Source organism: Pipistrellus hanaki (assembly GCF_964339955.1).
Source record: "Pipistrellus hanaki genome assembly, chromosome: 2".
In the NCBI taxonomy this organism is placed as follows: domain Eukaryota; kingdom Metazoa; phylum Chordata; class Mammalia; order Chiroptera; family Vespertilionidae; genus Pipistrellus; species Pipistrellus hanaki.
In genome coordinates this window covers 164,693,044-164,710,867 of record NC_140504.1, presented here as the reverse complement: position 1 = coordinate 164,710,867, position 17,824 = coordinate 164,693,044, and the positions used below count along the sequence as shown (strand labels likewise).

Here is a 17,824-nt window from a genome sequence, read left to right as displayed (position 1 = left end):
CTCAGTGGCAGCTGAGCAGCTCCTGGGAGCTGGGGCAGGATGACCTGGGCAGGGGAGCTTGGGCTGAGCTCTCCCAGGAGGAGGTTGGCAGTGGAGGACCCCATGGGGCAGGCCCCGCTCTCCAGAACTCAGGCAGCCAGCACTGGGGGTGGCCAGGCAGGAGTCCCCAAAATGGCCCCCAGCTTCAGAGACCTTTAGAGGAGGAACAATAAGCTGGGGTGACCTGGAAGAGACCATAGGTCAAGGTGGGGGACACCGAGGAGAGCTGTGGGATAGGGTTGCAGATAAATCTAAGGGTGACAAGCCCAGGATCTTACTGCCCAGAAACTCCCACCCTGAAGGTGGAGCTCCGACAAGGGACAGCCAAGAGGACCAAGACCTCCAGGGCTTTGCTGGGAACAGGCCCCGCCGGCTGGCCTCAGCGCCCTGGGTAGGCCTGCATGGACATCCCCGTCAGCAGAAGAGACTTCCACTGCCTGCAGCTGGCATGCGTGGCACTTGGCCTGGTGGCCGGCAGCATCATCATCGGTGTCTCCGTGACCAAAGCTGTGGCTGCTCTGGGTGGTATCTTTATTGGCGCTGCTGGTCTGGGTGAGCAGGTGCTGGGCTCAGAGAGGGGCAGGGGCATGGGCAGGTGAACAGGAAGCGAAGGGAAGAGCTGGGACAACAGGAGAGGGTGGAAGCTAGAGCAAGGCAGCTTTGGGGGGGGGGGAGGGGGACAGGGAGGGAGAGGAAGGTTGCGGGGAGGTTCCCTCCATGGACTGCCAAGAAAGGAGCTGTGCCCCATTCCTCTCTGGCCGCTCCCCCTCTGGCTCTCCAGTCTCAGGCCTGGGCGCTTGGGCTTATGGTAGGATTCATGAGCCTGATGGTGGGTTGATGGGAGCAGATAAAAGGAGACAGAGTTCCCAGTGAACCCCCCTTGAGCCAAGACAGGATGTAGCTCAGACAAAGGGTTTCCTTTTTTCCTCCGCATGTCTCAGCAGCACATCTGTCTGTCCAGGCATCTGTCCATCTGTCTATCCGGGCCAGTCCCACTGATGTGCCCACAGTGATGCTCAATACCATCTCTTACCCCAACTCCACCACCCTGGGCCAAACAGAACCAGAAGCCCTAGGCTTGTGGGCTCTGGACATCTGTGTCTGCAAACTCCAGCCAAGGGTCATGGACCCTTGGTCTGGGGATAAAGTTGGAATGGCAGGGTTCTTCTGCTACCCCCTCTCCAGGTCTGGGTGGAAATGAGCATACTGAGGAGCCTTCCAGCCTACCCTGGGGGATTTGGTGGTGGTTGTGGCAGCTGAGCCTATTTCCAGTGGTTGGGTGGGGTCTGTAGCCCACATGTGTCAAACACAAGGCCCGCGGGCCAAATCCAGCCCGCCAGGCCTTGCAATGTGGCCCGCACCGCGCTGTCATCACTGCACTCCGCTGTCAGTTTATGACATTGTCAGTTTATGACTGTTCAGTAAACCATTCGGCCCGCGATTTAGGCTGGATTTTAGATTTTGGCCCCTTCTCTGATTGAGTTCGACACCCCTACGCCCCTTCCCCAGATAGGCACTGCTCTCTGCTCCTCCTGGGACCTGCTGTTAGAAAACGGCCCCGTGCACATACTCACAGGCTCATGTTGACACACCCACAGCCCCAACCTGCACACTCCTCCATGCCAGTCCAGTATCACCCTTGTAAACCACCCTGGGCTCACAGCCCACCCACAGCTTCATGCAGCTCCCACCCCCCAGGTCTCTCCCCATCACAGTACCCCTGTGTCTCTCTTCCCAGGGCTCCTGATGTTGGCCTACCCCTTCCTGAAGGCTCGGTTCAACCTGGAACACCTCCTGCCCAACTTAGGTGAGTCCTCTCCCCGTCCCCAGCAGTCTCTGCCAAAGTCTGTGCGAGACCCTTTGTATATAAGTCTGTGGCCCACTGTGCAGGGAACAGACCCCACATGTGTGACTGCTCCTGCTTGTGTGTGTTGGAGTTGTGCGTGCGTGTGTGTGTGTGTGTGTGTGTGTGTGTGTTTGGGGTGTTTGGGTATGTGGTACAGGCATTGCTATGACTATAGTACAGCATATTCCAGCCTGCTGTAAAAGTGCCTAAAGTAGCTCAGAGCACCTAAAACTCCCATCTCCCTTGATAGACTTTCCATCTCCCCCAAACCTCCAAAATCTCCAGATCTCCCCACTTCATCCCTGAGCCACCATAAACCATCTTTCTCCCACAAGACCTCAGCTCCCTTATATAACCCCCACTTCATCTCACCTCCCCAGATACACCCTCCCATCTCCATCAATCCTGTGGGGTTTTATATATCCCCAGTTCTCTACCATCTTTTCCTTCAAGGCCCTTTCCCCATCTCCACCCCATCCACACCAGCCCAGAGAGTGTAGAAGACCTAAAAGAACAGAATGGAGCAAAGACAGCAGCAGGAATGGAGATTAGACAACAGGAAGGATTTCTCTTTCCAAAACTGGCCTAGTGACCAGGGAGCTTGGGTGGTCTCATCCTGCAGGGAACCTGAGAGTCCACCCCCATCCAGCGCCAGACCAGGGGGAGGGAAGATCCAACGCCAATGGCAATAAAGAGGGTAAGTACCACAAATTCCAGAATCCTTCTTCCACCTCTCCCCTCTGGCTGAACAGCTCTGTGGGAACCACGAGAAACCTTGAGGGGCATGCAGAAGGGGTCTCCCCAGCCTCAGAGAGCCCGCAGAGTTGGGTAGTTCTCCCATAGGTTTAGTCAAAACCCTTGCTCCCAGCTGAGCTTAGCTCCTCTTGTTTGTCCTCAGGACCTGGGATAGTCAGCACCTCGCTCCTCCTCCCCACCTCCATCCCATGCCCCAGTTCATTTTCTCACTCTCCCACGGTAGAATCCAACTCTCAGAGCTGGTACCTGAAACTGGGCACCTTCCTCCTGCCCCATCTCCACACACTGGAAAATTCCAGGCAGGACTCTCTAAGACGGCCCAGCCCACAGTGCCTGGCACCAGCGGGAAGATGCCTCAGCTCAGCATAGGTGCCGTGCCCGACACTGTTCCAATCACTTTACATATATTAATTCATCCCATTCTCAGAACAACCATATGAGGAAGGTGCTGAAATTAGCCCCACTTTATATATGGGCACAGGAAAGTTAAGTGACAGAGCTTGGAAGTAGAGGGGCTAGAACTGAGCTCAGGCAGTCCGGCCCCAGTTCCTGCCTCTGATCCCACACCAGGCTGCAGTCCTCTTGAAGGGCTGTTCTGGCCATTCACACCTCTATGAAGGGGGCTGAAACTGCCTCCTGGGCCTCCCCCATCCCCTCCCTAGTCTATCCCACTCTGCTCCAGGTCCCTCTGGGTAGCTCTGACCCAGCGATCTGTCTACTCAGGCAGCCCCGTCCTGGTCTCTCCCTCAGGAGTCCGAAGCAGCCTGGCCACTGTGAGCAGAACCTTGGAGAAGCTGAAGCCAGGGGCCCGGGGGACTGGGGAGAGCTGAGGGGCTACCCCCTGCCCTGCGTCCCCCGCCCCCCGCCCTCCGCCCCCTTCCTGCCTGCCACCCGGATTTCAGAGCCCTCCTAGGTCTAAACCAGAAATAAATCAGGTGCTGGAGATGTCAGACCTGCATTCACCTGGCCACGGCTCTTGGCTACGAGATCCACAGAGTGGGAGTCTGGAGGTCTGAAACAAGATGTCGCTGGAAGCCCTACAGGGGTCTTTGTTTTAGGCTCTTGACCTGGATTTTCTCTCTGGACTTCAGCTCAACTTTGTTCTATTTTGTATCTATTGACTGGTTTCTGTGGAATTTAAGGTCCAGGGATACCTCAGTCTCTTGCTTCAGCCTGGCCACAGAAGTGAACCACAGGCCCACAGGAACCACAGACAGGGTCCTGGCTGGGCCCTGGGCCTGTAGAGCTCACTGGCTGAATAGAGGGTCTGGATCAGACTCTTTTGGGGATATTAAAACTCTGGGCAACTCCTCAGGGATCTTAGCAGCAGTGAACCAGAGGGGAAGTGGGGGGTAAGGAGGGTAGAGGGATCCTAAACAAAGTGGTCACTGTCATGACGGAAGGCTTCCAGGAGGAGGTGGCTCATCCCCTGAGACTCTTGGTATTTGACTCTAGTCAAGACATCCAGCCTCCTTCTTCTTCCCTCCCTCTCACTGCTCTTGAACACTCTAAATACATCCAGCCTCCAAGCCCTGGCTGATGTTCTCCTGGAGGCCCCTCTGCACTGCTCTGCCTTTCGAACCCCCCACCTTTAAAGGCCTAGTTCCAAGAAACCTTAACCATAGTTTCCCCCCCCCCCCGCCCCCGGTCCTCCCACCAGCTTGTGTTTCCCTCTCTCGATAATCATCAGGCAGGTTGAAGTCTTATTTTTCATAAAATAATAATTAATCCTATTTAAACCCACCGTATGTTGCCATTTTCCTGTCACCATCAAGTCCCAAGGTGCTCAGTAAAGGTTAATGGCTTAATTGTAATAGACAAACCATCTCCCAGGCTTTCTCTAGAGATCCGCCTCAAGGCCTCCTGTACCTACAGGCTTGAGGCAAGGAGGACCTGGCCCAGGTGCATGTGGCTATACAGAACACATTACTCCTCCTTCCATGCCACTCTTCATACACATGCACCTTCATGGTCTTTTCAGAGACATCTGTTTGTGGCCTCTGAACTGGTCTGGTGAGCAAAAAGACAAAGCTAGGGAGACTCTCATTCTGAAAGGATCTGTGCAGGTGGCACCTCCTCTTGGAAGCCTCCACTGATTTTGCTGTGCTCCCATCACCCCAGGGCTCCCTCCACCATAGCCCACATCACTCTGAATGGCCCTTGTCTATTTCCCCTCTTGAGGGTAGAGGCGGGGAGAGCTGGGCATACAGAAAATACCCAGTGGAGGTTGGAAAACCCAACCCAAAGTGGGAGAGACCATCTCACTGTACAGATGGAAAGGCTGAGACTCTGAAGGAAAAGGACTCCTCAAGTCCCAAGGTGGGAGATTGTGGAGCCATGCCTTGCACCCGGGTCTCCTCTCTCTCCCTGCCCAAGAACTATTTTCTGCACCTGCCACAAGGACCAGCTCCCTGACCATGAAGGGACAGAGCTCCGTAAAGAGGCTCAATTTCATATACTCTGGCCCATAGTGGAGTGTTTCATTCTTCCAGCCTGGGGGAGTCAACTTCCCTCCTTGCCTTTTCCTCCTCCCTTCCTCATTCATGTTCCTGCTCCTGTTACTGCCTCTTCTCCATTTCTCCTCCTCTTCTCAAAACCTCATTATCATCAATAGTACTCCGGTGTGATGGCCCCTCCTTGATCAATAAGGAACCCTTCCTCCTGTCTGTCTTCAATCCTGACCTGCAGCACCCCCAAAAGTGCCCAAGGCTGGAGGGGGTGGGAGTGGAGCAAGTGGACCTGAGCTCTCCCACACAGGGCGGCCCACCGTCTACCCTTCCCAGCCATGACCTCCCCGAGGGCTGACAGGGCAAGGCACAGGGCAGTGTTGGGGATCAGAGCGGAATAAATTAAGGAATGAACACATAGAAAGGTTCTGGAGCCCTAGCCCGTTTGGCTCAGTGGATAGAGTGTCAGCCTGCAGACTGAAGGATCCTGGGTTTGATTCCGGCCAAGGGCACATACCTCCATTGCAGGCCCTGGTCGGGGCTCGTGCAAGAGACCACCAGTCCATTAGTGGGTTTCTCTCACATCAATGTTTCCCTCTGTCTTTCCCTCCCTCTAAAAATCAATGGAAAAATATCCTCATGTGGGGATAAAAAAATTTTTTTAAAAAGGAACTGAAGAATTGGGTGGGGTTCAAAGGACTCTTGAAACTGGGTGGGAGTTCTTGAGGCCATGCCTGGCTCCTCTTTTCCCCCACTCCCCACTCCCTAAAATGAGCTCCTTGAGACTCCTTCCCCAAGGGGGAAGTGAATGTCCAGATATCCCTTCCCCAAGCATATCTCCTCCACCCACACGCCCTCAACCTGATCACAGGAGTGGTCCATGTAGAGACACATGCCTTCTCGCCACCCCTGCTTTGGAAGAAGGTGAGGTTGGGCCAAGGGGGCAGGGGTGGAGTGATGGGTAGTGTTAGGAGGACGTGCCCTCTCACCTCTGAACAGCTCCTGATCCCTGCAATATTTAAGCACTGGAGGGGTGTGGACAGGGCCAGGCCATTAGACCTGCTCTGCCAGTGGTCTGTTCAATAAATGAAATCAGTTCTGTCCGATAGCCCTGTTCTGACCTGGTTGGGTGGTGAGGGGCGTGCTTGTCCAGGCAGTCCTCTAGGCCAGTGTTTCCCAACCTTCTCTCATGATGAGAATCACCTGATGGAGTTGTTAAAACACAGATTCCCGAATCCCAACTAAGAAGTGCTAAACTAGAATTTTTGAGAACATATAGGTAAAATTGCATACCTAACTTAGTGCTCTGTATATAACATCTGTGTTAGAGCACTAGTTAAGTATACAATTTTACCTATATGTTCCCAAAAAATTCTAGTTTAGCACTTCTTAGTTGGGATTCGGGAATCTGTGTTTTAACAACTCCACCAGGTGATTCTCATCATGAGAGAAGGTTGGGAAACACTGCTCTAGGCCAACCTGGGGACTGACTGGCCCCGGGTGGAGTCTGGAGTTTTGACTCACATCCTTGTTCTGGCCCTGTGCCTCACTCTCCTCATCTGCCAATGGAGGACAAGGACAGCAGCCCCCTCACAGGACCACTGTCAGCATGGAGGGTGCTGGCACCAGGTCACACCAGGGAGGGCTGTGCATGGATGGGAGGACGGATGAAGGCGAGGCAGAGAGGCTTTTCCACCTGAACCCGGGGGTCTGGAAAATCAGCCTCTCAGATGCCCACCCGGTCTCTCTATCACAGCCCAGGCTGGTGGCCTTGAACCTGCACTCCCTCCTCATTCTTTCACCCCAAGAGCCCTTTCCATCATCGCTCTGGGGAGACACGGTCCGGTCCCTTAAGAGGCTTGTGGCCACACCCCTTTCTGGGGGCAGGATTGGTGGAGGGTGGTTGGGGAACAATCCCATCCCTGGGAGAATCTCCCCGCTCCCACAGCTCCGTCCCCACACCCTCCAAGGATGTAGGTCTGAGGCTGCAGACAGAGCCCGGGGGACCAGCACCCCGCGCTGTAAGGGTGAGCGGCGCTGTGTCCACCGCGGACTCAAAAAGTCCAGCCTGGAGCCTGCGGGCGGCTGGGGTCTCTGCAGGGGGCTTGAAACCCACAAAGATGCCAGAGAGGGAGGGGAAACGCGCGGCGAGGAGGGGGAGGCAGGACACTTCGTGGGATCATCGCTTCTCCTGAGGCCAGAGGGAACGAGGGGCCGCGACCACGACCACGCTGGAATCTGCGCGCCTGGCCGCCGCCCAGCGCACCGCTCACTCAGCCCTCCCCCAGCGCACCGCTCGCTCAGCCCTCCCCGCCCAGCGCACGGAGCCAGGGGCTCCCGGCCCATCGCACCCTGCCCATCCCGCTGCCCACCCGCCGCGGAGTCCCGATCTTCGCAGCCAGGCCGGTGAGTCAGGGAGATCAGCCCACCCTTCCCTCCTACCCCACCCCACCCCATTCCTGCTTCAGGAATCTCTTGGAATCCATTCCTCCTGGGTGCTCAGGGGGCCACGGACTGGCTCAGGCAAGTGAAGGAGCTGGAGGAAGCTGGAGGGAGGATGGAGATAAGAGGAGAGGGGGGGAGAGGAGAGGGAATGAGGAGGGGTGCTGTAAGGAATGGAGAAGATACTTCATCCAGCCCTGAACCCCAGGGGAACTGGGTTGTGTCTAGACAGGAAATCAGGGACCTGTAGCTTTGAGATAGGGTTCTTCCAAAAGAGATGGAAAAAACAGGGAGGGACACAGAGGGGAGACAGCACAGAGTGGCTGCTTTGGGCCACTCTGCTAATCTTTGATCTCCCCCTTTTTAACTCTGTAAGAACCTGCCCTAGAATCCACCTCCAGCCCCACCCAGCTGTCCATCACTGGCTCCCAAAGCGAAGGAGGAAATCAGAGAGAAGTGGGCACAAAGTGACTTCAAAACTGAGAGGCAGATGAAGCCAGGAAGACAGGAGACACAGAGGACCCTCTGACCAACTCCTCCCTTCACCATTTATATAACCCTATTCCCTGGGCCCCTGGGAGACTCAGGCACTGCTTTGGGGGAGTGGCTGCAAAGAGGATATAATTCTGGTCCTCAGGGAAGGCCACCGGGGGATGCACATCTGGACACAGGAGTCATGGGTTGCCTGCTGATTTGGGGAGTTAAGGGAGGCTTCCTGAAGGGAGTGGCATCCCAGTTGCACTCTGAGGGCTGAGCTGGAGTTAGCAGGTGAAGGTCAAGTCAACGGGTGGTTCAGGCCCAGGGAGCAGCATGCTCGCTGGAGCACACCTGGCGAGTTCAGCTCTAATCCTGCACAAATCGCTACCTGGAGGGAGCCAGGGCTGAGGTTTTAATCCACAGGGAGAACGGGGGAAGGTGGCAGAATGGGGGTGGCAGTGAGACCAGAGGAAGGGCTGGATTCTGGAGATACCTGGAGGGGAGAAGCTGCAGGGCTGGGTAGCAGATTGGGTTGGGGATTGGACTGGAAATGCTCTGGTGCTCTGAATTGGGGGTGGTGGTTGGGGAGGCCTGAGAGAGTCCTGTGTCACTGGGACCTCTCAGCTGGACCATCCTGACCAAACTCAGCAAAAACTGAGCCCTGGTAAGAGAAACTGCGAGCAAATGGGAAGGCACCCGCAGAGCAGCTGGAATGGCCTCTGCCCCTCATCGCCTCTCCCAGGGCTCCGGCTCTCCTCACTACTGAGTAGCTCCCCTCCACCCCCACACTCCCAGGTAAAGAGAAGTCAGAAGTCTCCAGAGGCGCCTCTGCTGGGCAGCACTCATTGCCACCAAAGAGACAGGCAACTGAGAGAGTGTCTGTCTACCTGTTGGCCTGTGTCTGCAATTCTCAGTGTGTCATGCATCCGTGTTTATATTTCTGGACATGTCTGGTCACTGAGTGCCCATGGGTATTGTGTGTGTGTGTGTGTGTGTGTGTGTGTGTGTGTGTGCACACCCCAGTGCCTGCCACTTGGGGTGGGGAGGGGCCTGTGAATTTGGTTGGAGGGGGAGTGGTGGCCACTCTTGGGGCTTTGGGGAGGCAGAGTTCAGTAAGAGAAGCTGAGAATCTTCCAGGATGGTGAATAAGCCAGCAATGAGTATGGGGTTTCCTGAGGATGGGGTGCAGTGGGGATGGGAGGAGCTTGGGATAGAGAGAGCACTGGGGCTGGGAATGGTCAGGGGAAGGGGCTGGCCCAGATTTTTCAGCAGGGGAGGGGGGAGAGGGACAAATGGATTAAGATCAAGAAGAACAGAGGTTTCACAGTGAGGGACAAAACGTTCAGACTGAGAAATGAGTCCCTCAGTCACACTTGGAGGATGGGGGCTGGGCCCAGTGGCTCATGTCTGATGGCTGATGGCTAATATTGCCCAGAGGCTCTTGGGCCCTTGGATCAGGAACCTGGAGCCAGGAGGCCTGGCAGCTGCCCCTGGCCAAGTAACTGTTCTTGTACAACACAGACGTCCAGACCCATGGAGGGGCCAGGGTGTGGGGCAGGCTGATCTCAAGGGGCTTCAGGCAGAGACCCCCTCCTCAGGAGTTCTTGCCTCCACCTACTGAGGACCTATTGATAATTGTTGGAGGCTTTCAGATAGCAATAGCATCAAGTGGGAGCATTCTACTTCCCAATTAAATACTCCAGCCTGTAAGTGGCACAAGTCATAATTCACAAGTCACAGCCCCACCTGATCACAAATTGGCCAGGAAGTGCAATCTTCACATGTGTCCAGAAGCAGGAAGAACCAGAAAGGTTTAGTGTAAGGTGACCAGACATCCCGCTTTTGGCGGGACAGTCCCGATTTTTAACAATTTGTCCCGCGTCCCTAGGCATTTTAAAAAAAAGTCCCAATTTTTAAAAATCGGGACTGTACCGCCAAAAGCGGGATGTCTGGTCACCTTAGTTTAGTGAACAACCACAGTGACAACGGAGCTGGCCAGAGCTCCCTCAACGAAAGAGTGCCCGGTATTGCAACAGCTCCAGCTGGAGGGCCACTGTCCACAAGTGGAAATGGTGGTGCAATTCGAATTGCAACAGCTGAGCGACCTCAACACCTCACCTCTGTGTACCTTCCCCAAATCCCAATTAACCAGGGTGGAGGCAGAAAGAGCCCTTAGCCCTTTCTCTGCCTGAGCGGAAACTCTGGAAGTAGTTTTGTCTTCCAGAGTCAGCTTTGCCAACCAGGGGCAGATAAGAATCATTCATTGACAATTAGCACTTGGAAGCTCAGCCCATGGGCAGGCGTTCTCTGTTGGGCTTAGTGTGCTAAGCCAAGGAGCAGCAGAGTCTGCCTTCTGGAGGGACACTCAGAACACACCCCAGCTTCTCCTGTGCTGTTGACAGGTGAGCAGTGTTAGTGCTAATTACAGAAGCTTATCTACAGGGCCCTGAGGAGAGTCTAAGCTCTGTGCGACAAGACAAGCGTTTAGCAAGCCTAGCACTGTGCTAAACTGAGAGCTCAGGCTTCCAGATCAGAACACCAGGTTTCAAATCCTGGTACCACCCCTGCTACTCAGTCGTCCCGTGTGAGTTTAATCTGTCTGTGCCTTAATAGCCTCATCTATTAAATGGGGCTATCACAGTAATAGTTTATCTCCTGTTACTGAAAGTGCTCAGCATAGTACAATTAATTTAGCAATCTGAAGATGCTAATTTCAGATTCTCACCTGGACTTGCTTCTGGCTAAGATAGACTAGCTTGTATCAGACCAACTCACTCACTGAGGATAACTAAGAATGCTGGAGTAGACAGTTCAGAACTCTGTTTAAAGACATGGAAGAGCTACCAAGGCTGAAAGGTGTTGAGTGACCATGAACTTGGAGACAAAAGAATATTTGGTTTCACTTTTTCCCTTAAAGCATTTTTCAATTTATAGGGGGCAGTGGCCGCGGAGTTGGCAAGTCAAAATAGGAATTCGGGGCTTAAAAAGAAGGGAGGCCCTATTTTAAGAATAACAACAAATACAAACTTCAGTTTCTAGTTGGGGATCTTAAAGGGCTATCCTCTGAGAGTACCACTAACCACATATAACCCAGGCTCAGAAAGCCTGGAGCACAGCTCAGAGTCCCTGCCATCTCAGAGCGGGTGAAAGTGGCCTGTCCTTTCTTGAGCTGCCTGTCAGAAGCACAAGTACATCTCTTGAGGAAGTTGACATCATTCAGAGCCTCAGGCTATCTCTGCAATGCTGAACATTTAATAAAAACTTAACTGGCATTCCAAGAGGTAAGAGTAAGTGGCCAAAAACCAAGAGCAATAAAACAAATAACAGAAACAAGAGAACCAGATATTGGAGTTTTCACACATCGACATTAAGGGGTTTAATATGTTCAAGAAAACAGATAAGAATCAACAACAATAACAACAAAAAACTAGAATCTTTGGAAAATAATCAAGTGGCAATTCTAGAAATGAACATTCTAGAACTGAATAGATGAAGACACAGGTGAAGAGAGGATTGGCAAACCATATGACAGATCAGAAGAAAAGTAACCAGGCAGAAGATAAATAGGCTAGAAAATAAAGAATAGAGTGTAAGAGACATAGGATAATGTCAAATGGTTGAACTGGAGCACAACTAGGGTCTCAGCAGTAGAGGAGAGAAGAAAATGGGGAAAAGATAATGGCTGAAAATACTTCAAAACTGGGGTGGCAGTGGGGAATCAAGCCACAGATTGTACGAAGCCCCGGAAAGCCCAAGAAGGATAAATATGAAGAAAAATCTCACCTGGGCACAACTTAGTAAAACTGCTGAAAGTCAAAGACAAAGAGACTTCCCTACAAGGGAAAAGAAACTTGGACCCTCCAGCCACCTGGGGCCTGCCCTTCCTTGTCCAGGGTCAGCTTTCAGGTGCTTGTTGGGTAGTGAGGTGAAGAGCCAGACTCCATCCCCTCCACCAGGGCCTCCTTCCTCCCGCCTCAGACAGCCTTCCCATAGGAGGGAAGACCTGCCTTTGTCAGATGATGTTGAATATTCATATAGCCCCTCTTTTCAAGCTCCTACCCACCTCATGAATATCCAATATTGAATATTGGACTTGAGAAATGGTGGTGGTGGGGGGCAGGGGCTATATTAGGGAACCTCACAGCCCCTCCTGAGGGTAGCAGGAAAGTTAGGCGTTACCTCCACATCAGCCCTCAAGGGATCAAACTCTGCCCTGTGAGATGAAGCAAGACTGCACACAATTGCACCAGGTCATGTGTTCCCTGACTGGTCTCAGAGTGTCATCTTTTAGTGCAGCCGTGGGAGCCAGCTCCACCTCCCACTCTGAGCCTCCATTCCCTCACTTGTGAAATGTGGCTGGTAATAAGTATCAAGCAGTTGTTCTATTCAGTCATGAATGTGAAGTGCTTTGCAAACTGGAAATTGCTGTACCCAGAAATTAGTGGTTACTATTTCTGCTCAGCAGGACCAACAGCTGCAGGTTATAGAGAGCAAATGGTTCATGCAAATGTGGAACTTCTTCAGGGATCTGTGGTCTGTAAATGCCCTCAAGGATCAACATGGGGTGTGCTGTTTTTTGGTTTGGTGTTGTCTTTTTTTTGCCAGGATTTGGGAATTTCTGAATTCCTGCCAGCTTAGTGTATCAGCCCCGTGCTTCTGGATGGAGTCCTAGTAGAACTGCTACCTCTCACTATGGAGCCAGAGAAGGGAGCCCTGGAATCATCAGATCTGGGCAGAAATGGAGGTGTCCCCGCCCCTGCCAGGCTCTCTGACCTGCTTGGGCCAGGCTGGTTCAAACCTGTGTCCAGAGCGAAGACCTGAGCTACCCTTCTCTGGCACCTCCCCCTCATTTTCATTCACAAGTAACCAAACCCTCTCCATCCCACTGTGTGCAGGCCTTGGACACCCACAGGACAACTCAAAGCCTTGAGCACTTCCACCGGAGGGACAGACCACTGTTCTCTTTGCAAACGAAACAAGGCCAACCTCCCAGATCTGAGAGCTTATTGCCCCCTTGTCTATCAACTGCCACTCTGGCAAATGGCGAACACTCACTGAATTGTCACTTATGTTCCAGGCTCTGTTCTAAGCATTTGATTTAGCTTAAAGCATTTAATTATTACTTCACCCCAAGGTAGGTTCTCTTATTAGCCTTACATGACAGGTGTTAACACTGAAGCCTGGACAGGCCACTTGTTCACATCAGGCTCTCTTACTTATCCTGCATGCTCTGTTCCCAGGTGTGGTACCATCTGCTTATGTGCCTCTCACCCCACCCAGAGCCCTTTTTTTGAAATATTTTTCATAATTTTAACACAACTCCACAGTTATGATCTCACCCTTTGAGGGACTCCATACCTATGACTTTATGTTATAGAACAGAATTCTCAATAGAAGTCTTAAATCCCTAGACTCTGATTACCTTATGCTTGCTTGTGCATGCACGCCCCGAATTCTAGAATCCAGTGATGGATCCCAGATACTAGAGAATCCTAGAAAGGAATTCTACCATCCAGTGATCAGGCTTGTGAGTCCAGGTTCAACAGTAGAATCCTGTGTGGGGGGGAGGGGGGCTGGGCAAGGTGGGATGGAGGTAGGATTGGAATCTTATAGAATTCCCAGCTAGAAAGAAGCTGGGGCCTTGGGTCTGTTCCAGCCAAACCCAACCTACATAGGGACTGTCCCTTCTCACTGCCCATCTGAGACATTAAAAGCTCCTCACTCTCATGCGGTCACTCACTCCAGGGCCTCACCTGATGTTCAGGATGTCACTGCTGTGCCTACCATAGCCTAAGGTGGGGACATGCAGGCCAGGAGGTGGGCCATTAGGTCCTGGTCCTGGATCTGGGGTAACTTGCTAGACCTCTTCTGGGCAAGGAGGGGTTATACAGGATGATTTATAAGGCTGGGGGAGAGGGGGCCACAGCGGGGGGGGGGGGGAGGGGGGGAGGGTGTCTAAATCCCAAGAGGGGCCACTTGCCATATAACTACTACTGATAATGATTCTCATTCCAGCACTTTGAAGCCATTCACTCCATGTAATTAGCCCAAGAAGGCTTCCTGGAGGAGGGTAGGTGGAGAGGCTGTGTCTGTCTGGAGGAGAGAGGGCAGTAAGGCTCTTCCACCGGACCACTGTTCTCCAAATTAGCCAGAGGGCTCCAGGGACTGGGTAGGAAAACAAAGGATGGCTCTTTCCCGGTGGGCTATTGCTTCCCAGAGACAGAGGCTGGCCAAGATGACCTGTGCACTCCCAGGCACTGGAGTTAGCCCCAGACCTGACAGTGCGGTTGGAACCTGAGCCACGCTGCTGCTGACCCCTCCACCCTCTTGCTCTGCCCCACAGGATGACTGGGCGCTTGGCCGCTGACATCGGGGCTGGTCCGGGCCGGCAACCAGAAGGAGCCTGATGGGTGCTCGGCCTCCCCAGACCGATGCCGCCCAAAGGGAAGAGCGGGGGGCCCTCTGCACAGGCGCCCGCCGCCGGCGCGCGAGGCTGGTTGCCGGAGCTGCGGTCCCCCGCGCTGTGCTGCGCCTGCGGCCTGTGCGTGCTGCTGGCGGGCCTGAACGTGACCCTGGTGGGTGCCTTCGCCTCCTTCCCGCCCAAGCACTACGCGCCGCTGGTGGCGGGGCCGGCGCTGCTGGCGGTGGCGCTGGGCCTGTTCGCCGCCTGCTGCGCCTGTAGCCGCCGGGGCCCCGGGGCCCGCCCGCACTCGGCGGCCGCCAAGGGTCCGCGCCGGGGCGGCGGCGGCGGGACGGTGGCGCTGGAGATGGAGAGCAGCGAGCGCACGGCGCAGGACACCACGGCCATTCAGCTCAGCCCCACCGCCTCGTCCGCGTCCTCCGGCCGCTCCAGCACCGGCCCCGCCCCCCGCCCCTTCACCCTGGACGCCTCCGCGCCTGCAGCCGCCGACACGCCGCGCACCAACGGGGAGCGCCTCAACCTGCCCCGGGAGCGCGCCGCCCCCTAGCGGCCGGGGCCCTCTCGGACTCTCCTGGCCCAGGTCCCTCCGTTCAGTGCTAAAAAACAAACAAACAGAAGACAAGAGAAAGGACATTTACATAAGGGTCTGGTGCTGAGCACAGGTGGCTCATGTGTCCCACCTCTAGGACTGTTAGGGGGCGAATGGGTCGAGGCATGCCCCTCACCCCAGGAGGGGGCAGCTCCCTGGCCCTTTAGGTGGAGTGTGCTGGGCCCTACATTACTTCGCTCCCAGACTGAATGAAACTGGGCCTCTGGACCTCCAGTCCCTAACACCACTACCCAGGGCATTTGGACACGGAACAAAGGCACTCTGACAGGGACTAACTGCTGGGGGTGGGAGGAAAGGGGAGAAGGGGAGGAGTATCAGCCTGGCTGTCTCCTGCCCCTACACACTGAGAAGTCACCAGCTCTCCCTTCTGACCAGCTCTCCCTTCTGCTCCTCCCCGCCCTCCTCATCTCTACTCCATGACCTTTGGGGATTAGTTGAGGAGGATGGAGGTTCTGATTTGAGCTAGGATAGTTTCTAAGGTAGAACTGGGTTGTACACACCCCTACCCTCAACTTGGGTGCAGGGGGAGCTGAGGCTAGGGCCCGACGGAGTGACCCAATGAGGGCTCCTCCTGTGCATCCTCTCTGTGCTCGCTTCTCAATAAAGCACCTTGGAGTCAAGTCCGCTGTGGCTGTACAGCCCCGAAGGAGGGCCTGATTACAGGGCCCTGGGCTGGGGTCCTCCCATCCCCTTGGAGACGTAGAGGAGAGGACTGTGTGACTGTGAGCAAAAACAGACTGGGGTGCCTGTGAACTGGGGAACAGGTGTGTCAGGCTGGGGGACCGAACATAAAAGACTGTGCCTATGGGAGAGATCACCCGGCTGTGTGCATGAGGTAGGGAGTGGGCATGAGGTGGTTGAGGGCTGTCACCCAGTGGAGATGGGAGGAAAGAAGGGCTCCCTATGGTTATACAAATCCTAGTCGTTTCTTTCTTTTATATATATATATATATATATATATATATATATATATATATATATATATATAAATTGATTTTTTACAGAGAGGAAGGGAGAGGGATAGAGAGCTAGAAACTACGATGAGAGAGAAACAGCGACCAGCTGCCTCTTGCACATCCCCTACCTGGGATGTGCCCGCATCCAAGGTACATGCCCTTGACCGGAATCGAACCCGGGACCCTTCAGTCCACAGGCAGACACTCTATCCACTGAGCTAAACCGGTTTCGGCCCTAGTCGTTTCTTCTGATCTGGCAGAATTGGCAGTGTCTGGGCTTAGCTGTGCTCTGTGTGGGTGGGTAATGGCATCTGGTAGAGGGCTAGAAGCTGCTTTGCAAGAAGAAACAAAGGACCTGGAGTCTGGGGGGAAGACACGGCAACCCTGGGCCAGGCCCTTCTCTGATTGTGGGGACCCGGGCCAGCAGTGCCTGGGACGGTGGCACACACTGGACCACAACCGCTTGCTGACCATGACTCCCTGCCCACCCGCCCTTGGCTTCTTCAGCCGCCATTTTCCTTCCAGAGCGGGCCTCACTGCTCTTCTGCTTGGGCCCAGGCTCTTCCCACCAGCCCTGAGATTCTGTCTTCCTTCCTCTGAGCCCCGTGTCTGCCTCTGCTTCTCCTGCTGTCTGCCCTCCCATTGACTGGGGGACTAGGGAATCTATATACATAGATGCTGAGCAGGCCATCTCTATTAATTCACATGGGTCGATGGGTCCTAACCTTTGAAGATCTAGCCCCTGGAGCTGATGACCTCTTCTCAGCGCACTTCCCCACCCCCACTGTGTGTGTGTGTGTGTGTGTGTGTGTGTGTGTGTTGTGTATTATGTGTGTGTTTTAAGGTTGCCACCCCAGGCTCCAGTTCCAGATCTGCCTCTTCTGGTTCACTGGTCTGCAGCCTCAGATGCCACCTGCTGCTGGTAGAGTAGGAGATGAGGGGGCCACTGCTGATGCTGCCTTGGGGTGTGATTTGGCCCACCCTTGTACACCTTCTTAGTAGGAGACACCCCAGATTCTAGCCCTAGGATGCTAGGCTCAGCCCACACCCCTCTTCACCTGCTGGCAGAGGCCTAGACTTGCACATCATCTTCCTCTTCTCCCCCCACAAGAAGACTTTCAGATCAAGGAGCCTGGCTGCTGAGGAGGAAGCACAAACAGGTGATAAGAACTTGAGGCAGTGGGCCACAGAGAGATGGTGTGAATGAATACAATGGCAGTGAGGTGGGGTCAGGGGAAGGCATTGTCTCCCTGGAGTCTCTCTCCCACGGCTGTGCCCAGCTGAAGGTCATTTGCTCCATCTGTGGTGGCTCCCTCTCCATAGGCACACCAGAAGATATTCTCTATACCCCAGGACTCAGTTTCCAGTCAGCCGCCCTAGCAACATCCCCTCAACCCAGGCCTGCCCTGCCAGGGGACTCCTCCCCTCACACTCCTTCAGGCCCCTCTAGGGCAGTACACCAGTGCAAAAGCCCTAAGGGGAGAATGAACGTGGCCTCCGGCCATCAGGCCAAGAAAAAAGGGTGGTGGGGTGGGAGATGAACTTGGCGGGGAGGAACTATTGCTCGGCTCATATAAAGCTGAGTAAGCCAACACGAGGAGTCGGGATTTTATTCTCGGAGAGATGGGAGCCACTGGAGGGTTTTAAGCATGATCTGATTTATGAAGAGCGCTCTGCCTGCTGTGTGGAAAACAGTGTTGGGGACAAGAGGAAAATAGGGTTAGGAGGTTATTGCTGGGGGCTGGGACTGGAGTGGTGGCTGTGAAGGGGACAGATTTGACATCATGTTTGAGGTTTTCCTGTTGGGGGAGTATAAGGAGAGGGAAAGAG

At 54.2% G+C, this 17,824-nt stretch overlaps 2 protein-coding genes across 2 annotated transcripts; both read left to right on the top strand.

Moving 5' to 3' along the window:
* Positions 1-440: 440 nt before the first annotated feature.
* KNCN (kinocilin) lies at positions 441-3,471 on the top strand (the record flags this gene model as incomplete). The annotated part of the gene is made up of 4 exons (XM_084871246.1): positions 441-591; positions 1,778-1,846; positions 2,508-2,582; positions 3,392-3,471. The coding sequence occupies 4 exons, from the start codon at positions 441-443 to the stop codon at positions 3,469-3,471; spliced, it is 375 nt and encodes a 124-aa protein (XP_084727372.1).
* A 10,884-nt stretch (positions 3,472-14,355) lies between these two features.
* On the top strand, positions 14,356-15,658 carry TMEM275 (transmembrane protein 275). Its single transcript, XM_084875204.1, has one exon. It carries the CDS (start codon positions 14,439-14,441, stop codon positions 14,973-14,975), a length of 537 nt encoding a protein of 178 aa, XP_084731330.1. The 5' UTR covers positions 14,356-14,438; the 3' UTR covers positions 14,976-15,658.
* The last annotated feature ends 2,166 nt before the right edge of the window (positions 15,659-17,824 follow it).

Excerpts from the sequence above, each read along its gene's own strand:
- TMEM275 (XM_084875204.1), top strand. The coding sequence starts at position 14,439 with ATGCCGCCCAAAGGGAAGAGCGGGGGGCCCTCTGCACAGGCGCCCGCC.